Source organism: Rhopilema esculentum, chromosome 8, assembly GCF_057945365.1.
Source record: "Rhopilema esculentum isolate cy_ngs chromosome 8, ASM5794536v1, whole genome shotgun sequence".
Classification (NCBI taxonomy): Eukaryota; Metazoa; Cnidaria; class Scyphozoa; order Rhizostomeae; family Rhizostomatidae; genus Rhopilema; species Rhopilema esculentum.
This window is the reverse complement of record NC_142822.1, coordinates 2,931,148-2,958,772: the sequence shown is the minus strand read 5'-3', so window position 1 is coordinate 2,958,772 and position 27,625 is coordinate 2,931,148. Positions and strand designations below refer to the sequence as shown.

The 27,625-nt window shown below is 39.4% G+C and overlaps 1 protein-coding gene across 1 annotated transcript; it reads right to left on the bottom strand.

Annotated features, from left to right (window-relative positions):
- Positions 1-74: 74 nt before the first annotated feature.
- LOC148959793 (uncharacterized) lies at positions 75-27,625 on the bottom strand (the record flags this gene model as incomplete). The annotated part of the gene is given in 2 exon segments (XM_089109585.1): positions 75-6,139; positions 14,945-27,625. Coding segments are annotated over 2 exon segments (16,320 nt in total). The 3' UTR covers positions 75-2,480.

Below are 27,625 nucleotides of genomic sequence, written 5' to 3'. Positions count from 1 at the left end.
CTTAACTGTTTGAAAGGTAAAAAAGTTCCATCAATTTTTGACAATTTTCCTAAGCCTATAGCCTTGGTTTTTTGCCAGAATTTTGGTGACAAAGATAACGATAATTTCCTCAAATAAATGTTTGAAATACCCTTGAATCATGATCCAAATATATTTAAAAGCTTTTTTGAATGGTTTTTAGCTGTTTAAAAGCTAAAAAATTTCCATTAATTTTTGACATTTTTCCTAAGCCTATAGCCTTGGTTTTTTGCCAGAATTTCGGTGACAAAGTTAACGATAAATTTCTCAAATATATGTTTGAAATACCCTTGAATCATAATCAAAATTTATTTAAAATCTTTTTTCTATTGTTTTAGCTGTTTGCGAGCTAAAAAACTTCCATCAATTTTTAACAATTTTCCTAAGCCTATAGCCATGTTTTTTTGCCAGAATTTTGGTGACAACGATAACGTTAATTTCCTCAAATAAATGTTTGAAATACCCTCGAATTATAATTAAATCATGTTTAAAAGCTACTTTATGTGATTTGCAACTATATGAAAGCAAAAAAATTTCCATCAATTTTTGACAATTTTCCTAAGCCTATAGCCTTGGTTTTTTGCCAGAATTTTGGTGACAAAGATAAGGATAATGTCCGCAAGTAAATGTTTGAAATACCCTCGAATCGTGATTTAATCATGTTTAAAAGATACTTTATGTGGTTTGCAACTATATGAAAGCTAAAAAATTTCAATTAATTTTTAGCAATTTTCCTAAGCCTATGGCCTTGGCTTGCTGCTAAAATTTTGGTGACAAAAATAAGGATAATTTCAACAAATGAATTTTTGAAATACCCTTATAACATGACTAAATCATATTTAAAAGCTTTTAGCTGTTTGAAAGGTAAAAAAGTTCCATCAATTTTTAGCATTTTTACTAAGCCTATAGCCTTGGTTTTTGCCATAATTTTGGTGACAAAGAAAAGGATAATTTTCTCAGGTAAATGTTTCAAATACCCTTGAATCATGTTTAAATCATGTTTAAAAGTGACTTTCTATGTTTTACAACTGTTTCAAAGCTAAAAAATTTCCATCAATTCTTGACAATTTTCCTAAGCCTATAGCCTTGGTTTTTTGCTTGAATTTTGGTGACAAAGATAAGGATAATTTCCTCAAGTAAATGTTAGAAATACCCTTGAATCATGATTAAAATATATTTAAAAGCTTCTTTCTATGGTTTACAACTGTTTGAAAGCTAAACATTTTACGTCAATTTTTGACAATTTTCCTAAGCCTATAGCCTTGGTTTTTTGCCAAAATTTTGGTGAGGAAAATAACGATAATTTCCTGAGGCACATCTAATAGAACATCTGCTGCAAACAGGAATGGAGAGTGTCAGTTTTAGCTGTTATGGTATCTGATGGCAACACGTCTTTTTAACTGAATTGAACGTATTATGTTTTAATCAAATGACTAATTGCGACTACAATATAACGTTAATAAATCATTTATATAAAAATATCCCAAAGGTGAAAGAATTCTATTTCTACTTCAAACGGTGTAGCCTTACAGCTTTAGTGCGACAAAATTCTTTAGACAATTTTAAATACATGTTTTGTAAAAAATATCTTTTTGCGAATAAAGATCAACAAACTTTTGCAAACCCCAAATAATTTGATAAAATTCGAATAAAATACAAAATATTTATGTTATATGGTGGGTCAAATGATTTATTAAATTCGATAAATCAATCTTTATACATTTCTGCTTTTTTATGGTGACTTACCCCCTATAAAATATATCTTTAATAGACATAAACGTAAACTAAAAATCAAACAAACTAGTTTACAAAAAGGCTACAAATTAAGAAATATTGCTATGAAACTACGAGAAAAGGAATTACTCCACTGATTAAATGCTTTATCTGAAAAAGCAGGGTTCAAACTATTTCGGGCTATCACTGATTAAACGGTGAAATTTAGGCTGCATAGATAGTAACGTACCTTGAAATAAACGTGTGATCAGAGCATTTATTTTTGTACTGGTTCGCTTGTTTACTTGAGATGAATCATTTGATCAGATGTCTAAAGAAAAAGGATTCTTCTATATGAGTTTTTGTTGCATTTTGGCCAGACGTATTCTAAGTAGTTTGTCCCAGTTTGTTCAATTTTAGATGGCAACTTTAAAAGTATCATTTGGATTTTCAACTTGAATGAAAACATCAAAAAATCTATTATTTACCGATCGAAGTTCAGCGGGCTTATCATTAACAAGCTGTTATAACTCACGTTTTCCTACAGAAGAATGTTTACTCTTAAAGGCAATCTGTCACGACGTTGATTGATTATAAGAACAAAGGGACTTTTTATTGTTTCCAGTCCCCCTTTCATTTATCGCATTGTAAAAAATATGGCAGAGCGCTGGAATCGTGTTTAGGCTATTGTTCCAGCTATTGTTCTCGTTAACCAATCCACAACGAGACAGATTGCCTTCAAATAAGGGTTATACAAAAGTCGCAAGCTTTGATTTGTTTTTATCCCCTGTCTTCTTCACAAGTTCCCTGCTGCGTGGCTCCCTCGCTGCAAGGTCTTCGTCTGTAGATTCGGATGATCGACTCTTTCTTCCTGTAATTGCATACGCGCTTCCGTTCTGATGGCGATCCCTAGCAAAAAGGGTATCGTCCTCCAACACAATGGGAATAGGACTTCCAATGATGGCGAACGAAGATCCTTCACTGATTAGGCGTGATCGATTCCCGGTCACAGCGAAAGTACACCCGTCTTCGGATTCAACAACAGTGTCACTGCTAGACAGTTCAGACTCGGAGACCTGTCCCTTAACACTACCGGTCAATGCAAATAAACTGCCATCTTCTGATTCTGGAATGGTTTCTGCTTCTGATAAATCAGATTCCTTTGAATGCGGCAGTGGACTGCCAGCCACCGCAAATGTACTCCCATCTTCCACCGCGAAGCCATTTTCACGCAAATGAGATCTAAACGAAGCTCTAGGAGATACACTTGGGCTTGCTGTTATTGCAAAGGCACTTCCATCTTCTGACTCTGTAAACGTCTCAGTACCAGATATTTCAGAGTCTTCTTGGTGGCCAAACTGTGTGGCAGATAATTTCTGTCGTTTCATTATAACTCTTGGCACATCTCTGCTCTGCCTCGACCTAGATCTTCTAAAAGGCGTTTTTTTGCCCTTCCCAACTTCAGAATCATTAGTTGTATCTAATACACTATCCTCAGTTTCTGCTTCACCATAAACCTGCCTTCCCTTTGAAAACAAATAGGCTGATACCTTCGCATTGCCCTTTAATTCTTCGACACCAAGCGGTAACTTCTCTATCGCAGAACTTTTTGTGGCATCACCAACATCTATGATCTCACTTGTTTTAATTTCGATACCTCTAAATTCCTGCGACTTTAGACTGTCATTTTCACGGAGGCTTTTTTGCCATTTTTCTTCTAATAGTTTTCTTCGACTCATAACACCAAAATCTTTTTTGATTTGAATTCTATCATCACCTCCATCTGTCTTCTTGAATACTGGTGGTATTTTCAACGCCTTTGCTTCAGTTTGCCTCTTATCTTTTTCTGGTCTTGACACTTTCCTATCTCCTTCAGCTCTCGCTCTTTCTGAAACCCTTCCATGTACCTGACGTTTCACCTTAATATCAACTTCTTGATAAAAAGCAGGCATGCTTCTGGACGATTCAAGTGAATACTTACTAGTCACTGTCTGATATATAACAGACACAGTTTTGTCTTGAACGAGCCTTAACTGACACGGAAGAGATAGCATGGCTGTTTCATAATTCGATTTAATGTCTATTTCACTTGCATCCATCCTGTTCTCGGCTTTCGGCTCGAAACTAGAGACAGCAGCAGGCGATTCGAAGAACCGTAAAGTCAAAACCCATGGCAGTGTCCTCAATGATCTTTTAAAAAGCAAAACCTCGGTGCAATGTCTCGTTGGGTGTGTCTTTGCAGAAAAGTAGACTTTGTCAGCTAAACAGTTATCTAAGTCTAATTCTTTTTTATCGTTCATCCAATTATCTTGTATCATATCTTCTTCTTGCTTTGAACGATGTACACTATTCTCAATAGCAGTATCTTTATACGAAGGAAAATTTTCTTCAAAGATTACAATCTCAGGAACCAGATTCTCCAAAGCAATCTGATCAAACTCTGGAACAGTATCATCATATTTTGATATATGAGACTCCAGCTCTGTTACAGGCAAAACATATTCCATGCCTGCTTCTTGCACATGTATGCCATTCACCAAAATATCTTTATCTGTGCTAACGAATGCCTGTAAACTTGCCATGGTTTCGAATTCTAGCGTCACTGTCCTCTCCTCAACTGCAACATATCGCCCTAAAATTTCTATGTCTATTTGTGATTTTTCTCCTTTTTGCATAGACTTACATTCTGGATCAACTGGACGATCATGAATGTAACATACGGAGAAAAATTTGAAAGGATTCAACCTGGAAGGCGTTTTTCGAGTAAACTCGAATGTTGAGGTAAATAGTTCCAATTTCCGAGTTTTCATTTGGCTCAAAATTTCATTATCTTTAATTTTTCTTCTCATTTCTATCATTTTCAAATACTCCTCTATTGGCATGTCTTTCAGTTCCTCGTCTTCTTTCATCATTTCTAAATATTCTTCGACAGTCTTATCTTTGGGTTCCTTATCTTTATTCAAAATTGCTAAATATTCTTCAACAGTCACATCTTTTGGCTCCCGAACTTTCTTCATCATTGCTAAATATTCTTCAACAGTTTGATCTTTGGTATCCTGATCTTCCCTCATCATTGACAAATATTTTTCGACAGTCATATCTTTTGGTTCCTGATCTTCCTTCATCATTGACAAATATTCTTCGACAGTAATATCTTTTGGTTCCTGATATTTCTTCATCATTGACAAATATTCTTCGACAGTTATATCTTTTTGTTCCTCATCTTCCTTGATCATTGACAAATATTTTTCGACAGTCATATCTTTTGGTTCCTGATCTTCCTTCATCATTGACAAATATTCTTCGACAGTCATATCTTTTGGTTCCTGATATTTCTTCATCATTGACAAATATTCTTCGACAGTTATATCTTTTTGTGCCTCATCTTCCTTGATCATTGACAAATATTTTTCGACAGTTATATCTTTTTGTTCCTCATCTTCCTTGATCATTGACAAATATTCTTCGACAGTCATATCTTTTGGTCCCTGATCTTCCTTCATCATTGACAAATATTCTTCGACAGTCATATCTTTTGGTTCCTGATCTTCCTTCATCATTAACAAATATTCTTCGACAGTTATATCTTTTGGCTCCTGACCTTCCTTTATCATTGACAAATATTTTTCGACGGTCATATCTTTTGGTTCCTGATCTTCCTTCATCCTTAACAAATATTCTTCGACAGTCATATCTTTTGGCTCCTGATCTTCTTTCATCATTGACAAATATTCTTCAACAGTTATATCATTTGGCTCCCGATCTTCTTTCATCATTGACAAATATTCTTCAACAGTTATATCATTTGGCTCCCGAACTTTCTTCATCATTGCTAAATATTCTTCAACAGTTTGATCTTTGGTTTCCTGATCTTCCCTCATCACTGACAAATATTCTTCGACAGTCATATCTTTTGGTCCCTGATCTTCCTTCATCATTGACAAATATTCTTCGACAGTCATATCATTTGGCTCCCGATCTTCTTTCATCATTGACAAATATTCTTCAACAGTCATATCCTTTGGCTCCTGATCTTCCTTCATCATTGACAAATATTCTTCAACAGTTATATCATTTGGCTCCCGAACTTTCTTCATCATTGCTAAATAGTCTTCAACAGTTTGATCTTTGGTTTCCTGATCTTCCCTCATCATTGCTAAATATTCTTCGACAGTCATATCTTTTGGTTCCTGACCTTCCATTGTAATTATCAATACTTCTACTTGTGTCGCATCCTTCGGTTTTTGATCCTTTTGGTGTATTCTCGAGATTTCGTAAACAAATACATTACGGATAATTCTGTTCAAAACTGTTTCAACAAATTGTTCGATAACTAATCTAGATTTCTTCTCTTGCAAGTCTGGTACTACATTGGCCTTTATTCTGTGCTCTAAATTTTCCTCATCAGCTAGAAAAAAGAAAATAAATCAGGTTTTGATATAAAAAAGACAAATCTGTTAAACCGCAATGCATTGAACCTTGATGATCATGTGGTGTCATAGTATTTTTATTCTCTTGGTTGAACAAGGGATATTTAAGGATTTGACTCAGCGTGAGTCGCGCTTTGATTGGTCAAGCCTCATTGCAAACTTCCTTTAATAACCTCTTAAGCCTGGTTTCAATATAGTCGGAGAGGGTTGTTGAGGGTCGTTGGGGGTTTTTGAGCGTCGTTGGGGGTTTTTGAGGGTCGTTGGGGGTTTTTGAGGGTCGTTGGGGGTCTTTATGAGTCGTTGAAAATTGTTATCTGTGACATGTTTACATATGGTCGCTAAGGGTCGTTGAGAGTCTTTGGCAGTCTTTATGAGTCCCAATGATGGAAACCGGGGATGGGTTTTGCTGACAGTAAAGATGCAAGTGGGAATGTTATTCCAGGGGATTGGAGAGAGTCAGTGAGCATTGAAGACCCTGGGATGACAAATTTGACTTTGCCGATATAAATTTACCGCTGGAAACATAAGAAACAAGTTGAAACATTATTTTAATAGTGCAAGCGGGCAGGTTTCATGGCAGATACTGCATGTGAGAGATTGCGGAAAAATCAATGCTCCTTTTTAAGAACATGAAACAATACATAATAGTAATGAATAACAGTTATAATAGAAATTGGTATAAAACAGCAACAGCAACAATACTTATAATAACAATAATAATGCTAATTGGACCAATATTAAGTTTACAAGGAAAGATATGATTTAAAATCAACGTTTCAGAGTCAGGTCCTTTCTGAGTATACTGTGTTGAATTTAGAGAGTAAGTAGGCTGTGTTACGCAAAATTGATCATCGACTGGCAAGGAATGAGGGAGAATAGTCCCCCCACTTTTCCAGAAAGTCGGTCCTTGAAATTATTGCAAACCTGATGAGAAAATTTCGGGGGGGGGGGGGATATGTACGTTATCTAGATCGTCACATTTAAATGACATTTCTAGGAAGACAAGAGTTGTATCCTCCGGAAAAAATGGCATCGTCCAAAAGGGCGTGGTCATTGACACACCTTTTGCCCCCCCTCCCATTTATCCTAGGCTGGAGCCGCCGCTGCTCGTCCTCATGGTTGTCACTCCCCATCTCCGTCTGCTGCATCGTTGATGCTGCAGAATGACTGGCACTTGAAGAGGTTGATGAAAGATTACACCAGTGTTTCGTATTCAATGGTGCTACATTGGTAGCGTTGTCCTATGCCCTATGCGTGATGAATGACTTGAGCCAATCCATGCCAATAAATTGGGGGGGATCGGCTTTAGCTTCGAATATTCTTGAATTTAATTTCTGTCTCTTTAGCTGATATGCCAAACTTTGTACCAATTTTAGCCAAACTATTAATTTTCTTAAAATTGTCCCGGAACTCTTTACTAAATTTATTGTATAGACAATCATACATCTGAACTTTTGCCATAAAATCAGAAATATTTAAAGTTTCAAGCTCTAAACTGTTATTTTGTTGAGTATCTGCCATCTTGAAATAAACTTGTGATAAGAAAACTAATTTGCATCACAATCATTCTCAGTCGTTTCGAGTCATTGGAATGTTTCGATTAAAATCCCTGGGTCGTTGTCAGTCTTTCTTGGTCCTACCTCAGCGACCCACCACAACGACCGAGTCGTTATGGGTCATTGTGGGTCGCTGTTTGTGATGTCTCCATATAGTCGTTCTTTCAGTTTTACCAACGACCCTTAAAGACGGTCAACGACCTTCAACGACTATATAGAAACCAGGCTTTGTGTAACAGGTATATGGTTGGTTGTGCGCTTTGTGCCTAACTCGCTCTCGATAATGTGGTCAGATAACCTCACGACTGACTTGCCGATGTTTATTACATGCTTGTTGATAGAGAAATCTTAGCCCTACAACTTGTTATGTAACTTCCGTCGAGAGTTACAAAATAAAATGAAGTTAAACTTGTTCTACCCAACCCTTGGCGAGATATCCTAATGCTAGAGCCTAAGGGTTTCTTATTACAAAGGTTCTTCTGTGCCTCCCCGTTTTCTAACCTGTCCAGAACTTTCTACCTAACTACCTTTGCAAAATATTTTAAAGTCTCCATAAAAAGAAATGCCTTTTTCAAGCTTGCTTGTATCGTGAGACAGAAAGTTTCACTTCTGGTTACATTAAATTTGGTTCGAAAAGAACTTTCAGTCTCTTTCAGTCTACAAACCTCCAACAAAACGCTTCGAGTTTTGGTTCGAAGCAGCATACTGGCATTCAAATTTCAATTCCAAGGTTTTTAAGTCAGCATTATCGCTCGGCAGATTGCACTAACTAGCACTGCTCAACAATAAGCACTGCCTAGGTTCCAAAACATCTACAACAGATCGCAGTTTCAGGCAACTATCCTCTGTTTAAAATCGAAGTACCTATTTACAAGAGGTGTCAAAACACCTCATATTCACAAAAATACATGCATCTCTGATAATATTTGTCAAACTGAAAGAACCTTGCCAATTAAGACAATTATATTCTTAAAAGTAGAGAACCGAAAGCTTGTCAAACGATTATGCAAAAGTGACTGGTTTCACCCTGGCAAATAACTTCCTAATTGGAAATTCAGCGAGATTCTTTGAAACTAATGATACAGTTTTAAAATCTCGCACTTTCTCCATTTCCGAAAATTTAGAGAAAAAACCACCTTTCTTAGCCACCTGTCAGTAACATTTGAACATTTTTTAACCTTTTCACTCACCATTAACATAAATAAAAAAATGACATGCAAAATTTGAAATTAAAAAAATCTTGAAATAAAAATAATTAATCATATAAAAAGTGCAGGTTAGTGTGTTAATATAAAAGTAAACCTGGAGGTAAAAACGGATGCGTGTTATTTATGTGTACGTATTAGGAATCTCTGGTATACGAATTGGCGTGTATGTGCGTTTATGGGAACGATGTTTGCGTTTGTGAATGCACATGGTATACAGTCACAAAAACACGTACCCTTGCTTTTTTTCTTTGCTTTTTGAATCCTTCAGTGGCTTAGCGTCCACATCAATCGCAACCTCTCTATATGGCAACACGTTTACACCTCCAAACACCCAAGATCTCCGACTACTCGTTGAATCTAGGCCAATGCCATTTAATTCGGCTAAACTACCAAGAGACTTGGTTCTCTTCAGTCTGCGAACATCTCCAAGCTCGTCATCTGTTAAGGACATGGGTCTCCGTGCCTCCGGACGGCCTGAACTATAAACCAAACGCTGCCGTGTTGCTCGTACCCTTTCCAGTTCGGCTTGTCTTTCTGATACGGAATTACACCTTGCCCGCCTTTCTTCCAAGACATCGGCAAAATCACCTTCAGCTCGAATGCGACGAATTTCTCCAATCTCCTTATTAACTTCATTTCCCTTGTCGTTCTTTGATTTCGTTGGTGTGTAACCAGCGCTCTCTCTGACTTGCCTCACCATCTTGAGTTCTCGCTCGATATCAGATGGCTTCTCCTTCATGGCTTTCACAATACCATCGTCTTCCTTGGGTTCTTGTGGTAAACTATGGCCCCAATTATAAACAAGAGTTTTATATTTGGTGTCTATATCGTCGCAAGCAACGCCGTCTGGCTTTTCGCGGATGATGTTCAACTCCATCTCAATTTCATGCTTCCTCTGTTGCAACGAACTTTCATATCTGTAGCTGTAATCAAAGCTCGCTGAACGCATACTTCTGTTTATCATTTCCAGCTCCTCCTCAAGCCTTTTGCATTTTACGCTGTTTCTTTCGTCAGTACTTGAATCATCATAATCATTCGATTCGGAATCAAAACTCATGCTCCTTCGCAGTTCCCGAACCATTTCAAGTTCGCTATCTATCTCTGATCTGCGGGTAGAGCTGGTATCAGAATTGAAATCTGCAACAATGAATATCTCATCGCTTGAATCTGAGTAACTGGACAACGAGCGATGGCCGCCCTTCCTTTTTATTTCAGGATATACAACAGGTGTGCGTGGCAGGTCATCGGAAAAACTGCCCTCATATTCAGTACGAGGCCCGATAGCATTTGTTTCACTAGCCTTTTTTCTGGCATCTATTATCCTAGAAATTTCATTTTCTGTCTCAGAACTCTTAAAACTTCGTCTTTGTGCCTTTTCTTCCATTTCTAACTCCTTTAAACTATTCTCTCGCATTTTTCGCACCAGTTGCAGCTCTCTCTTCCTCCCTTGCTCAAATATTCTCTGTGATATTTGCTTCGATTCAATATGCTTTCTTGCATTTATTTCTTTCCTTAACTTCCGAACATTTGCTAACTCTTTTTCGATTGCTCGCACTGGTGTCTCGGCTGTTTTCACACTCGCAGACTTTTTCGACCTTTGTAGTTCCTTAACGCCGGGAACAAACGATTCACTACTCCTGAAACCATGACCTTTCGTTTTACTTAGATTTCCGTCCCCCTCTTCATGGCTTCCCCTAGAACCAGTCTCTATAACTGGCGTAACTGAAAGTTCCTCTGTTGCTGTTGATAATGGATCTGCCACTTCAAAACCACGAGTTAACAAGTCTTTATTTTCCGCGTTTTTATTGACAGAAATGTCTGAAATATTTGCTATATCTGTGGAAATTTCTAAATATTCAGAAACATTTTCTGTTTTTCCTTTTCTTGGCGTGCTTGTGCAAACTGTCATTTCATTTGCATCAATATCTTTAAAACCTGTCTGGTTTTCGTTAGTCGCTTCACTGTTTTCCAACGTGGGCAACACAGAGCTCATAGAACCGTTTTGAAATGAATAAGAACATGCGTGCTCCATCTTAACTTTGCTTGCAGTCGGTTGAGCCGTTTTCACTTCAATTTTGTTATCACTCATATCTTCATCAGCCAAAAATTTTACGCTTAGAATGATATCTTCCTGTAAATCATCGAAACCTAGGCCATGTATTTCACATTCAATTGTCATTTCAGCTCTGATACCATCATCGCACTGTTTAACGTTATTCTTCGAATCATCTTTACTAAAAATCTCGCAATCTGCAATAAATAGCATTTGAAATATTGCATTTGATAATGTTCATATTGACAATTTCAAGAGAGCTCTAACCATCAGCCAAGCAGTTCCAAATTGTATTCATGGTCGAAATTCCAGTAAAACAATAAACTTAACAGTGCGTTTAAGGATAACAATAAAATTTACAGTTAACAGCTTAACCAATGTTTAAATTAGTAATTAATATTGTGCATGGTTCAAAAGAAGGAAAAAATGATAGTTGTAAAAATATCGATACAGTAGAGAATTTTTATCATAGAAGCTTCCGAAAATTCAGTTAAAGGTTTAATTTTTTCCACAGACCAATCCAGAGTTGTGCACAACGTGGCATGAAAAGTATGCATAACTTGAGATTTGACCGCAGCGCTGTTTGTGAGCTGTTTACGCAATCACCAGAGAAACAAATTAGCTACATGGTAAACAAAAGAGACATAAATCCAACAAAGAAAGTACGAGGACATAAACTCTGAAAAGAGCTATTGAAAATAATATAATAGGGCACCGGGGAATCAACAGTATGCATGGTGAAGGCGTTTTCACTGAAGCGGCAAGGAAAGATAGTCAAGAGTATTAGGCAAGCAGTAGCGGCGCCGCGGGGGGGACTGGGAGGGACACGTCCCCCCCAGTTCTCAGCAGAACCGATTTTGTATTTCGTCCAAACTCAATGAGAAAATGTTGGGGTAGGGGTAATATTTTCACACCGTACTTTTTGTGATGTAATCCTATGATTTTTAAACTGCCAATTTTCAAACAAAAGTTAGTCTTAGGCGTTCCCTTTGGATAAAATTGGCGTTCCCTGTTGGTAAAAGGGCGTTTTCTGGTGGTTAAAAGGGCGTGGCTTAAATTTTTTTGGTTTGTCCCCCCCCCCCCCCCCCAGAGCTTAGTGGCTGGCGCCGCCATTGTAGGCAAGAAAGAAAAAAAACCACTGAAATCTCCAAACATAGTCCATTCTCCAGTCAACCGAGACAGGAGCATTCCGTTCGTTCCTCTCAGTTTAATGACGTCATAGATCTTAATCTCGAGTGTTCCTCCCGTTCCCTAAAGAATATTCATTATCATGGAAATAATTTCTATTTTTATTAAACATTATCAGTGATTAATTTCCATCATCAGTTCAAATTGAATTTATTATCGATCATCAATCTTAGCTAAGACCTAAGCGTCTTCCAATGTTTTAAAGATAATCTCCAAATATAATCTATATTTTTACTTATTACGTTCATGCAAACCAGACAAATGTTACTTTTGTATGAAAATTCATTAATATTGTATATTTGCGTATATTCGTTCACAAACTTTATCTTTCCTCTCTCGCTTCCTAATCATTTCTCCTTTTCTCTTGTCCGGGCCTAGTTTGAGGCTCGTGAGCCTTTCCCTAACATCACCAATTAAAAACAAAAATAAGTGATGTCTTTCACAAATTCTGTCTAACACGATACCTTACACGTCTTTAAAACGCTTAGGTGAAACCAAATTCTCAAAAATCAAGCAACTTCCAAGAGATATTTAATAGGAATATTTATGGAATATGGAGGTAACTTAGCGCACGAGATTTTCCCGCAAAACTGCAGACAATACGCAAAACAGTCGTTAAACTCAAGCACTCTGCCCTCGAAAAAGCCAAGTTAATGATGGATAACTATGTGCAGCCTAATTACGCAATTAAAATTCTACAGATTCTGGTGCTTTATTCAAACCGCAAAATCATTTCATTTCCAAACTTTGTGTTTGCTCCAAAAATGCTTCTCGAAGATTTGAGACATGACACACCTCAAAATTATCACAATGTGGCTATGAATTTGCGAAGGTGCTTCTCTATAGCAGATATAATCATAGGATCAATCGATGCATTAAATATTTATTTTCTAAGAAGTCTTTTGCAAAATTAAAGACGCAAATTTTCCGAAATCATGCACGACCCCTTAAAATTTCCTGAAGCATTATCACGACCCTCTATCACTTACGATATTGATGGTAGGCCTGCCTCCAAATAGGCAACTGCATGCCTTCAATAATAATTAATAATAATAAATAAAACTGTATTGAACGCTTACCCGTCCAAATTCCAGTATATATTTGCCGAAACAGGGCATTGATAAATAGCGTGCATTTCACACGAAACGTGTCCTAACTTCCTTGCTTTCCGAAGAATTCTATGGCTTCTCGAGACACAAAAGTTGGTTAATCACAGCTTAACAGAGCAGCAATCAGCCGTGTCAGGGACAAAAACCCTTTAAATGGGTTACGGCACAGACAAATACGAAATACATTTTATACCCCCATTCTTTCGATAACAGCGACTGAATGCATCATAATAATCATAATCGAAATCATCGTAAAATTGAGTTGAAAACAACGTTCAACGAGTGAATAGGTCTGATGTGCCATACTGCTATAAAAGTCGTAGGAAATCATATATCGCAAAACATGCTTACGATTGTGACCGACAGTGTATGGTTTTCCGTTGATTTCAACCTACCCTTTTCTGACCCCAACTCCTTCAGCTGCGACAACCCACGCAGCCCACTCGCGAAAGCCTCCTCTTTTTGAGCAAGTAGGCTATTTTCAGTGGTGTAGGAGTCGGGGGCCTAGGGCTGGGGCATGCGCCCCAACTCTTCAAACAACGGTGAAAAGTGCCCCTGATGCATGACATTACAATACAAAACGATGCACCTTTTTCATTTTGTACTCTTACCTTTCAACACTTCTAACCCACTGCTCTTGTCCTTTTAGTTGCCACGCCCCACGTTCTTTTATAACTGCCATTCCTATAGCATGCCCATAGAAACCCTCTCAACCACAACACCACACTGTAGATGTAATCACATTTGTTTTCTTTTGCGGCTGAGACCCTCATTACACTCTTTTCTTTTTATAAGAACAATTTTATAAGAACACGAGCCTCAAAATTGGTCGAAAGTTCAGAACAAATCAAAAACTAGCTGAGGCTGAGCTTCTGCAAAATGCAATTTTGAACAAGGTTTTATTTCTATATCTATCACATTTGTTTTCTTTATTTTGATCATTCACAGCCCATACAGAGGGGGAGGGCCGCTTAAGTTATGTGTACGGGAGGGGGGTGGCAGCCAAAATTATCATTTCCAGAAATGAACCAATAATGATAACATCTATGAGAATTTTAGAAATTTGTCGTAATTTGGATCTGGCGCGCAAACCAAACAGCCTGAGATCAATCTTGAATTAACTTTCCTTTCTTTAGTTTGCAACAATTAATCAGACCTGCTAAAACTGTTTCATAACATAGGCCTTATAATGCAGTGACAAGGTGGCTTTATGTTTTTAAAGCAGCTTAATGTACAATGCTGCAAAGATCGCTATAACTGTCAAACACGAGGACTGAGTCACTGACAATAACATATGGTCCCTGTGCTGTGCTCTGCAGGAGAAATCGACGTGAAAAAATAACAGAGCTGCTCATAACTCTTCAAATTGTTGGTTTCTAGACAAAAAACCCTGCTTCCCGTTCTCATTCATAATGAAAAAAAATTACAACAATAATCTCGTATATACCAGCCAACTCCTCATCCTCCTTTCGTCTTTACTGTATTTTATCCCAAGCAAAAGGTTACAAATTTATGACAAAGACGCAAAAACCAGGTTCTAATTCTCCCTATTGTCTTTCACCTCCAAACTTTCACAAGCCCAATAAATGTAAATATATGGAAAATGGAAAGGTTCTCGGATGTAAAAGAAATAACTAATTAAAAAAAAAATTCAGAAGCACAAACTTACCATCCTTATTGAGCTTAAAAGGTACTTCCGCAGCTAAGCCAGATATGCAACTTTCATCGTTCTTGAAAACGTGGTGACAGTCTGTTCTGACATCATCTACAGGGATCTTGTAAACGCAGCTAGGTTCACCAAACAAACGCATTTCACACAGCTGGCTCTTCCCAAGAAACTCAATAGGAACTAAGGACTCGATGATAGGCTCCTCCTTGACATCAACGTCCAATGACCACGTCTTTAAGTCAAAAGAATCAGGGGCTGTAAACAGAACTATAGGATCTTCTTTAATTTCACTGCTTTCCAAATCAAACTTTAGGGGGGTGTCAGAAGACTTCGCCTCTAGACCATGATCAGTTGGAAAACTATAGACAATGACTTGTTCATTGTTCAAACTGTCCTCGTCTTCTTCAGGAGTAGATTCAGAAGTTTCTTTGTCCGTCTCATCTTCTTCCAAGTCTTCAAAGTTGAAGTCAGTTGACTCTACTACTGCCACATCAATTTCATCTGAGATGACAACCTCTGGTTCCATATCACCTACATCAATGGTTACCCTTACAACTGGTAGAGCACGCCTAGCCTCAGTGTCATCGTCGTCTACGTTGTCTTTACTGTCAGCAATACTAACAGGTTCCAAACTCAGCGGTTGTACGGAGAGTGTCTCCTCTTCGGTTGATATTTCCTCTGGTTCAGGTTCTTTCTCTTCTTTAGAACTCCTGAAAATTCGTTTAAACCTCCCGGTCACTTTCCCAGAAATAGTCCTCACGACACCACCTTGTGGAATTGTTTCTTCTTCGACATATTGAATATTGTAATTAGGAGAGACTTCACTGCCTTTCAGATCTGATAACGAATTATTGTCATGTTCATCTGACTGCACAATCTTCTCTCTGTAAACAACTTTTCTAGGAACTATCTCTGTGGAAACAGTTTCAAAACTTGCTTCTTCATCATGCTTGTCCAGACTGTCTTTGTCGTCTTCAGGAGTAGAGTCAGAAGTTTCTTTGTCCGTCTCATCTTCTTCCAATCTTTCAAAGTTGAAGTCAGTTGACTCTACTACTGCCACATCAATTTCATCTGAGATGACAACCTCTGGTTCCATATCACCTACATCAATGGTTACCCTTACAACTGGTAGAGCACGCCTAGCCTCAGTGTCATCGTCGTCTACGTTGTCTTTACTGTCAGCAATACTAACAGGTTCCAAACTCAGCGGTTGTACGGAGAGTGTCTCCTCTTCGGTTGATATTTCCTCTGGTTCAGATGCTTTCTCTTCTTTAGAACTCCTGAAAATTCGTTTAAACCTCCCGGTCACTTTCCCAGAAATAGTCCTCACGAAACCACCTTGTGGAATTGTTTCTTCTTCGACATATTGAATATTGTAATCAGGAGAGACTTCACTGCCTTTCAGATCTGATAACGAATTATTGTCATGTTCATCTGACTGCACAATCTTCTCTCTGTAAACAACTCTTCTAGGAACTATCTCTGTGGAAGCAGTTTCAAAACTTGCTTCTTCATCATGCTTGTCCAGAGTGTCCTCGTCTTCTTCATGAGTAGATTCAGAAGTTTCTTTGTCCGTCTCATTTTCTTCCAAGTCTTCAAAGTTGAAGTCAGTTGACTCTACTACTGCCACATCAATTTCATCTGAGATGACAACCTCTGGTTCCATATCACCTACATCAACAGTTACCCTTACAACTGGCAGAGCACGCCTAACCTCAGTGTCATCGTCGTCTACGTTGTCTTTACTGTCAGCAATACTAACAGGTTCCAAACTCAGCGGTTGTACGGAGAGTGTCTCCTCTTCGGTTGATATTTCCTCTGGTTCAGGTGCTTTCTCTTCTTTAGAACTCCTGAAAATTCGTTTAAACCTCCCGGTCACTTTCCCAGAAATAGTCCTCACGACACCACCTTGTGGAATTGTTTCTTCTTCGACATATTGAATATTGTAATCAGGAGAGACTTCACTGCCTTTCAGATCTGAGAACGAATTATTGTCATGTTCATCTGACTGCACAATCTTCTCTCTGTAAACAACTCTTCTAGGAACTATCTCTGTGGAAGCAGTTTCAAAAGTTGCTTCTTCATCATGCTTGTCCAGACTGTCTTCGTCTTCTTCAGGAGTAGATTCAGAAGTTTCTTTGTCCGTCACATCTTCTTCCAAGTCTTCAAAGTTGAAGTCAGTTGACTCTACTACTGCCACATCAATGTCATCTGAGATGACAACCTCTGGTTCCATATCACCTACGTCAACAGTTACCCTTACAACTGGCAGAGCACGCCTAGCCTCAGTGTCATCGTCGTCTACGTTGTCTTTACTGTCAGCAATACTAACAGGTTCCAAACTCAGCGGTTGTATGGAGAGTGTCTCCTCTTCGGTTGATATTTCCTCTGGTTCAGGTTCTTTCTCTTCTTTAGATCTTCGGAAAATTCGTTGAAACCTTCCGGTCACTCTCCCAGAAATAGTCCTCACGAAACCACCTTGTGGAATTGTTTCTTCTTCGACATATTGAATATTGTAATCAGGAGAGACTTCACTGCCTTTCAGATCTGATAACGAATTATTGTCATATTCATCTGACTGCACAATCTTCTCTCTGTAAACAACTCTTCTAGGAACTATCTCTGTGGAAGCAGTTTCAAAAAACGCTTCTTCATCATGCTTGTCCAGACTGTCTTCGTCTTCTTCAGGAGTAGATTCAGAAGTTTCTTTGTCCGTCTCATCTTCTTCCAAGTCTTCAAAGTTGAAGTCAGTTGACTCTACTACTGCCACATCAATGTCATCTGAGATGACAACCTCTGGTTCCATATCACCTACGTCAACAGTTACCCTTACAACTGGCAGAGCACGCCTAGCCTCAGTGTCATCGTCGTCTACGTTGTCTTTACTGTCAGCAATACTAACAGGTTCCAATCTCAGCGGTTGTACGGAGAGTGTTTGCTCTTCGGTCAATATTTCCTCTGGTTCAGGTGCTTTCTCTTCTTTAGACCTTCGGAAAATTCGATTAAACCTTCCGGTCACTTTCCCAGAAATAGTCCTCACGAAACCACCTTGTGGAATTGTTTCTTCTTCGACATATTGAATATTGTAATCAGGAGAGACTTCACTGCCTTTCAGATCTGATAACGAATTATTGTCATGTTCATCTGACTGCACAATTTTCTCTCTGTAAACAACTCTTTTAGGAACTATCTCTGTGGAAGCAGTTTCAAAAAACGCTTCTTCATCATGCTTGTCCAGACTGTCTTCGTCTTCTTCAAAAGTAGATTCAGAAGTTTCTTTGTCCGTCTCATCTTCTTCCAAGTCTTCAAACTTGAAGTCAGTTGACTCTACTACTGCCACATCAATTTCATCTGAGATGACAACCTCTGGTTCCATATCACCTACGTCAACAGTTACCCTTACAACTGGCAGAGGACGCCTAGCCTCAGTGTCATCGTCGTCTACGTTGTCTTTACTGTCAGCAATACTAACAGGTTCCAAACTCAGCGGTTGTACGGAGAGTGTTTCCTCTTCGGTCAATATTTCCTCTGGTTCAGGTGCTTTCTCTTCTTTAGACCTTCGGAAAATTCGATTAAACCTTCCGGTCACTTTCCCAGAGATAGTCCTCACGAAACCACCTTGTGGAATTGTTTCTTCTTCGACATATTGAATATTGTAATCAGGAGAGACTTCACTACCTTTCAGATCTGATAACGAATTATTGTCATGTTCATCTGACTGCACAATCTTCTCTCTGTAAACAACTTTTCTAGGAACTATCTCTGTGGAAGCAGTTTCAAAAGTCGCTTCTTCATCATGCTTGTCCAGACTGTCTTCGTCTTCTTCAGGAGTAGATTCAGAAGTTTCTTTGTCCGTCTTATCTTCTTCCAAGTCTTCAAAGTTGAAGTCAGTTGACTCTACTACTGCCACATCAATTTCATCTGAGATGACAACCTCTGGTTCCATATCACCTACATCAACAGTTACCCTTACAACTGGCAGAGCACGCCTAACCTCAGTGTCATCGTCGTCTACGTTGTCTTTACTGTCAGCAATACTAACAGGTTCCAAACTCAGCGGTTGTACGGAGAGTGTCTCCTCTTCGGTTGATATTTCCTCTGGTTCAGGTGCTTTCTCTTCTTTAGATCTTCGGAAAATTCGTTGAAACCTTCCGGTCACTCTCCCAGAAATAGTCCTCACGAAACCACCTTGTGGAATTGTTTCTTCTTCGACATATTGAATTTTGTAATCAGGAGAGACTTCACTGCATTTCAGATCTGATAACGAATCATTGTCATGTTCATCTGGCTGCACAATCTTCTCTCTGTAAACAACTCTTCTAGGAACTATCTCTGTGGAAGCAGTTTCAAAAGTCGCTTCTTCATCATAGTTGTCCAGACTGTCTTCGTCTTCTTCAGGAGTAGATTCAGAAGTTTCTTTGGCCGTCTCATCTTCTTCCAAGTCTTCAAAGTTGAAGTCAGTTGACTCTACCACTGCCACATCAATTTCATCTGAGATGACAACCTCTGGTTCCATATCACCTACATCAACAGTTACCCTTACAACTGGCAGAGCACGCCTAGCCTCAGTGTCATCGTCGTCTACGTTGTCTTTACTGTCAGCAATACTAACAGGTTCCAAACTCAGCGGTTGTACGGAGAGTGTCTCCTCTTCGGTTGATATTTCCTCTGGTTCAGGTGCTAACTCTTCTTTAGATCTTCGGAAAATTCGTTGAAACCTTCCGGTCACTCTCCCAGAAATAGTCCTCACGAAACCACCTTGTGGAATTGTTTCTTCTTCGACATATTGAATATTGTAATCAGGAGAGACTTCACTGCATTTCAGATCTGATAACGAATCATTGTCATGTTCATCTGGCTGCACAATCTTCTCTCTGTAAACAACTCTTCTAGGAACTATCTCTGTGGAAGCAGTTTCAAAAGTCGCTTCTTCATCATGCTTGTCCAGACTGTCTTCGTCTTCTTCAAAAGTAGATTCAGAAGTTTCTTTGTCCGTCTCATCTTCTTCCAAGTCTTCAAACTTGAAGTCAGTTGACTCTACTACTGCCACATCAATTTCATCTGAGATGACAACCTCTGGTTCCATATCACCTACGTCAACAGTTACCCTTACAACTGGCAGAGGACGCCTAGCCTCAGTGTCATCGTCGTCTACGTTGTCTTTACTGTCAGCAATACTAACAGGTTCCAAACTCAGCGGTTGTACGGAGAGTGTTTCCTCTTCGGTCAATATTTCCTCTGGTTCAGGTGCTTTCTCTTCTTTAGACCTTCGGAAAATTCGATTAAACCTTCCGGTCACTTTCCCAGAAATAGTCCTCACGAAACCACCTTGTGGAATTGTTTCTTCTTCGACATATTGAATATTGTAATCAGGAGAGACTTCACTACCTTTCAGATCTGATAACGAATTATTGTCATGTTCATCTGACTGCACAATCTTCTCTCTGTAAACAACTCTTCTAGGAACTATCTCTGTGGAAGCAGTTTCAAAAGTCGCTTCTTCATCATGCTTGTCCAGACTGTCTTCGTCTTCTTCAGGAGTAGATTCAGAAGTTTCTTTGTCCGTCTTATCTTCTTCCAAGTCTTCAAAGTTGAAGTCAGTTGACTCTACTACTGCCACATCAATTTCATCTGAGATGACAACCTCTGGTTCCATATCACCTACATCAACAGTTACCCTTACAACTGGCAGAGCACGCCTAACCTCAGTGTCATCGTCGTCTACGTTGTCTTTACTGTCAGCAATACTAACAGGTTCCAAACTCAGCGGTTGTACGGAGAGTGTCTCCTCTTCGGTTGATATTTCCTCTGGTTCAGGTGCTTTCTCTTCTTTAGATCTTCGGAAAATTCGTTGAAACCTTCCGGTCACTCTCCCAGAAATAGTCCTCACGACACCACCTTGTGGAATTGTTTCTTCTTCGACATATTGAATATTGTAATCAGGAGAGACTTCACTGCATTTCAGATCTGATAACGAATCATTGTCATGTTCATCTGGCTGCACAATCTTCTCTCTGTAAACAACTCTTCTAGGAACTATCTCTGTGGAAGCAGTTTCAAAAGTCGCTTCTTCATCATGCTTGTCCAGACTGTCTTCGTCTTCTTCAGGAGTAGATTCAGAAGTTTCTTTGGCCGTCTCATCTTCTTCCAAGTCTTCAAAGTTGAAGTCAGTTGACTCTACCACTGCCACATCAATTTCATCTGAGATGACAACCTCTGGTTCCATATCACCTACATCAACAGTTACCCTTACAACTGGCAGAGCACGCCTAGCCTCAGTGTCATCGTCGTCTACGTTGTCTTTACTGTCAGCAATACTAACAGGTTCCAAACTCAGCGGTTGTACGGAGAGTGTTTCCTCTTCGGTCGATATTTCCTCTGGTTCAGGTGCTTTCTCTTCTTTAGAACTTCGGAAAATTCGTTTAAACCTTCCGGTCACTTTCCCAGAAATAGTCCTCACGACACCACCTTGTGGAATTGTTTCTTCTTCGACATATTGAATATTGTAATCAGGAGAGACTTCACTGCCTTTCAGATCTGATAACGAATTATTGTCATGTTCATCTGACTGCACAATCTTCTCTCTGTAAACAACTCTTCTAGGAACTATCTCTGTGGAAGCAGTTTCAAAAGTCGCTTCTTCATCATAGTTGTCCAGACTGTCTTTGTCCTCTTCAGGAATAGAGTCAGAAGTTTCTTTGTCTGGCTCATCTTCTTCCAAGTCTTCAAAGTTGAAGTCAGTTGACTCTACTACTGCCACATCAATTTCATCTGAGATGACAACCTCTGGTTCCATATCACCTACGTCAACAGTTACCCTTACAACTGGCAGAGCACGCCTAGCCTCAGTGTCATCGTCGTCTACGTTGTCTTTACTGTCAGCAATACTAACAGGTTCCAAACTCAGCGGTTGTACGGAGAGTGTCTCCTCTTCGGTTGATATTTCCTCTGGTTCAGGTTCTTTCTCTTCTTTAGAACTCCTGAAAATTCGTTTAAACCTCCCGGTCACTTTCCCAGAAATAGTCCTCACGACACCACCTTGTGGAATTGTTTCTTCTTCGACATATTGAATATTGTAATCAGGAGAGACTTCACTGCCTTTCAGATCTGATAACGAATTATTGTCATATTCATCTGACTGCACAATCTTCTTTCTGTAAACAACTCTTCTAGGAACTATCTCTGTGGAAGCAGTTTCAAAAAACGCTTCTTCATCATGCTTGTCCAGACTGTCTTCGTCTTCTTCAGGAGTAGATTCAGAAGTTTCTTTGTCCGTCTCATCTTCTTCCAAGTCTTCAAAGTTGAAGTCAGTTGACTCTACTACTGCCACATCAATTTCATCTGAGATGACAACCTCTGGTTCCATATCACCTACGTCAACAGTTACCCTTACAACTGGCAGAGCACGCCTAGCCTCAGTGTCATCGTCGTCTACGTTGTCTTTACTGTCAGCAATACTAACAGGTTCCAATCTCAGCGGTTGTACGGAGAGTGTTTCCTCTTCGGTCAATATTTCCTCTGGTTCAGGTGCTTTCTCTTCTTTAGACCTTCGGAAAATTCGATTAAACCTTCCGGTCACTTTCCCAGAAATAGTCCTCACGACACCACCTTGTGGAATTGTTTCTTCTTCGACATATTGAATATTGTAATCAGGAGAGACTTCACTGCCTTTCAGATCTGATAACGAATTATTGTCATGTTCATCTGACTGCACAATCTTCTCTCTGTAAACAACTCTTCTAGGAACTATCTCTGTGGAAGCAGTTTCAAAAGTTGCTTCTTCATCATGCTTGTCCAGACTGTCTTCGTCTTCTTCAGGAGTAGATTCAGAAGTTTCTTTGTCCGTCTCATCTTCTTCCAAGTCTTCAAAGTTGAAGTCAGTTGACTCTACTACTGCCACATCAATGTCATCTGAGATGACAACCTCTGGTTCCATATCACCTACGTCAACAGTTACCCTTACAACTGGCAGAGCACGCCTAGCCTCAGTGTCATCGTCGTCTACGTTGTCTTTACTGTCAGCAATACTAACAGGTTCCAAACTCAGCGGTTGTACGGAGAGTGTTTCCTCTTCGGTCAATATTTCCTCTGGTTCAGGTGCTTTCTCTTCTTTAGACCTTCGGAAAATTCGATTAAACCTTCCGGTCACTTTCCCAGAAATAGTCCTCACGACACCACCTTGTGGAATTGTTTCTTCTTCGACATATTGAATATTGTAATCAGGAGAGACTTCACTGCCTTTCAGATCTGATAACGAATTATTGTCATATTCATCTGACTGCACAATCTTCTCTCTGTAAACAACTCTTCTAGGAACTATCTCTGTGGAAGCAGTTTCAAAAAACGCTTCTTCATCATGCTTGTCCAGACTGTCTTCGTCTTCTTCAGGAGTAGATTCAGAAGTTTCTTTGTCCGTCTCATCTTCTTCCAAGTCTTCAAAGTTGAAGTCAGTTGACTCTACTACTGCCACATCAATTTCATCTGAGATGACAACCTCTGGTTCCATATCACCTACGTCAACAGTTACCCTTACAACTGGCAGAGCACGCCTAGCCTCAGTGTCATCGTCGTCTACGTTGTCTTTACTGTCAGCAATACTAACAGGTTCCAATCTCAGCGGTTGTACGGAGAGTGTTTCTTCTTCGGTCAATATTTCCTCTGGTTCAGGTGCTTTCTCTTCTTTAGACCTTCGGAAAATTCGATTAAACCTTCCGGTCACTTTCCCAGAAATAGTCCTCACGAAACCACCTTGTGGAATTGTTTCTTCTTCGACATATTGAATATTGTAATCAGGAGAGACTTCACTGCCTTTCAGATCTGATAACGAATTATTGTCATGTTCATCTAACAGCACAATCTTCTCTCTGTAAACAACTCTTCTAGGAACTATCTCTGTGGAAGCAGTTTCAAAAGTCGCTTCTTCATCATGCTTGTCCAGCTTGTCTTTATCTTCTTCAGGAGTAGAGTCAGAAGTTTCTTTGTCCGTCTTATCTTCTTCCAAGTCTTCAAAGTTGAGGTCAGTTGACTCTACTACTGCCACATCAATTTCATCTGAGATGACAACCTCTGGTTCCATATCACCTACATCAACAGTTACCCTTAAAACTGGCAGAGCACGCCTAGCCTCAGTGTCATCGTCGTCTACGTTGTCTTTACTGTCAGCAATACTAACAGGTTCCAAACTCAGCGGTTGTACGGAGAGTGTCTCCTCTTCGGTCGATATTTCCTCTGGTTCAGGTGCTTTCTCTTCTTTAGAACTTCCGAAAATTCGTTTAAACCTCCCGGTCACTTTCCCAGAAATAGTCCTCACGAAACCACCTTGTGGAATTGTTTCTTCTTCGACATATTGAATATTGTAATCAGGAGAGACTTCACTGCCTTTCAGATCTGATAACGAATTATTGTCATGTTCATCTGACTGCACAATCTTCTCTCTGTAAACAACTCTTCTAGGAACTATCTCTGTGGAAGCAGTTTCAAAAGTCGCTTCTTCATCATAGTTGTCCAGACTGTCTTCGTCTTCTTCAGGAGTAGAGTCAGAAGTTTCTTTGTCCGTCTCACCTTCTTCCAAGTCTTCAAAGTTGAAGTCACTTGACTCTACTACTGCCACATCAATTTCATCTGAGATGACAACCTCTGGTTCCATATCACCTACATCAACAGTTACCCTTACAACTGGCAGAGCACGCCTAGCCTCAGTGTCATCGTCGTCTACGTTGTCCTTACTGTCAGCAATACTAACAGGTTCCAAACTCAGCGGTTGTACGGAGAGTGTCTCCTCTTCGGTTGATATTTCCTCTGGTTCAGGCGCTTTCTCTTCTTTAGATCTTCGGAAAATTCGTTGAAACCTTCCGGTCACTCTCCCAGAAATAGTCCTCACGAAACCACCTTGTGGAATTGTTTCTTCTTCGACATATTGAATATTGTAATCAGGAGAGACTTCACTGCATTTCAGATCTGATAACAAATCATTGTCATGTTCATCTGGCTGCACAATTTTCTCTCTGTAAACAACTCTTCTAGGAACTATCTCTGTGGAAGCAGTTTCAAAAGTCGCTTCTTCATCATGCTTGTCCAGACTGTCTTTGTCCTCTTCAGGAGTAGATTCAGAAGTTTCTTTGTCCGGCTCATCTTCTTCCAAGTCTTCAAAGTTGAAGTCAGTTGACTCTACCACTGCCACATCAATTTCATCTGAGATGACAACCTCTGGTTCCATATCACCTACATCAACAGTTACCCTTACAACTGGCAGAGCACGCCTAGCCTCAGTGTCATCGTCGTCTACGTTGTCTTTACTGTCAGCAATACTAACAGGTTCCAAACTCAGCGGTTGTACGGAGAGTGTCTCCTCTTCGGTTGATATTTCCTCTGGTTCAGGTGCTTTCTCTTCTTTAGAACTCCTGAAAATTCGTTTAAACCTCCCGGTCACTTTCCCAGAAATAGTCCTCACGAAACCACCTTGTGGAATTGTTTCTTCTTCGACATATTGAATATTGTAATCAGGAGAGACTTCACTGCCTTTCAGATCTGATAACGAATTATTGTCATGTTCATCTGACTGCACAATCTTCTCTCTGTAAACAACTCTTCTAGGAACTATCTCTGTGGAAGCAGTTTCAAAAGTCGCTTCTTCATCATGCTTGTCCAGACTGTCTTCGTCCTCTTCAGGAGTAGATTCAGAAGTTTCTTTGTCCGTCTGATCCTCTTCCAAGTCTTCAAAGTTGAAGTCAGTTGACTCTACTACTGCCACATCGATTTGATCCGAAATGACCACCTCTGGCGTTTTGCTGTGAAATTCCGATGGGACAATCCATTCGTCTGTGGCGATTGTATTTATTTCTTCAGTAAGTTGACGCTTTTTCCATGGTTCATGTTCGCCCTCTCTTTGTTTTATCTCGATATCATCTCTTTTCGTATTTTGGGTTATAGTATTCAAAACTAATGGTTGCACTGATATCTTTTCTTCTTCGAAACCATCCATTACAGAACCTTCATCATTTATAATCTTTTTCTTAGATCCTGTCAAAATACTGCTGAAAACATTTGTAAATTTTGATCGCAAAGAACCGGAGCTCTGTTTTCGGATACGCTCTTCTTCTAGAAAGAAAATTGTAAAATTCTCTTTATTTTCGTCTGAATTGTTGTTAAAAATCTGGGCTATTTCCTCAAGATTGCTTGATTTATTTAACGTCGGATCAGTATCAGTTTGTTGGGATTGGTTGGGTTTGTGTTGGCGCGCAGCACTCAAAATGGATTTTTCCCTACCATGCTTTGAGATTTTCCCCAAATCAGTCTTCGAATCCTCTTTTTTAGGCGTACTCGTCTGAAAAGTAGAAGCATTGCCATTTTGCTCTTGAAAATTTTGTACTATTATATAGTCTTCTTTGGAAATGCGATCATCTTCTATGTCAATATCAACGGCAATAGGCCTAGGGTAATGAAGAACTTCTTCACATGACTTTGAAAAGTCACCTGACAGTGTCAACTTCGATTTTACTTCCGGGTTGTCTTCGTTCGTGAAAACAATCTCAAATCCCCCATTCTTTTTTCCGCTTCCTTCAAAAGAGGGCTCATTAATGTTAAAATCCAAATCTTCATGTGATATTGATGCAGTAATTAGCCTTTTATATTGTTTGTCCTTCGGTTTCCGTCTTTTTGCTTTCGTTTTCTGCACTGGTTTCTCGTCAATAAATTCGATACTGTATTCGGTACTCCTTTGAAATACATCATCCTCGTCAAAGTCACTGCTACCCCTTGAGTTTATACCATTGATACTCCCACAGCTGACTGACAATAAACTTTGTGTTTTCAGCTCAAACGAACGCGTGAAATCAGCGGAAAGAGACAATGTTCTCAATTCTCGATTCTCCTTTTCGTCAATAAAAGAGATCTGGTACCCATCTTCGGATGCGACATAGCTGTGACAAAAATTGCTCTCCTCTTCTTCTTCCTCTGCGCCTAGAGACAATTTGCTATCATTTCTGTCAACATAGATACGGAAAGATTCTTCCTGATCCCCTTCTGCTCGATAAATTTGCGTCTCGTACTCCTTTTCAAACTCTGTAATCTGTATTCGTCTTCGTTTTTGAATCAGCGTAATGACGATGCTAAATGGGCAAATGTAATACCAATACCTCGTCCTACATATCACCACCCTCAGCTGTCTTCGTAACAAATACATCGCAAAACTGCAAAAACTTCTCCATTCTGTTCGCCGTAACAGCGAATCGTTACCACAGCTACGTCGTTTCTTCGTTAGAAAAATAATTAAGGAACTCGTAACGATGGTTTTACGTCGAAAATGCCGTGAATTATATTTGCAAAGAATCAAAACAGACCTACTAGTTGAAGATTTTTGAGCGTCATCCTCTTCGTCAGAGAGGAAATCAATGACAACATACTCAAGGTCACTGTCACTTTGAACTTCTTCATCCCCTTGGACTGGAGCGTAATCTCTCGATAACTGGCTAAGGTTTCCAACTGATGTGCTGAGCTCCCGACTTTTGTCATAAATATGACCGACATCAGATCCTACTTCATCATCTATGTACGAAGATGAAACACTGCTGGGCCTTATCTTCAGAGATCCGGTAAAGTCAGATGTGATTTCGATGTGTAAATCATGGGAATTCTTGGTGATACTTGAGTATTCTTCTGCCATCCTGATACTGAATTACTTGT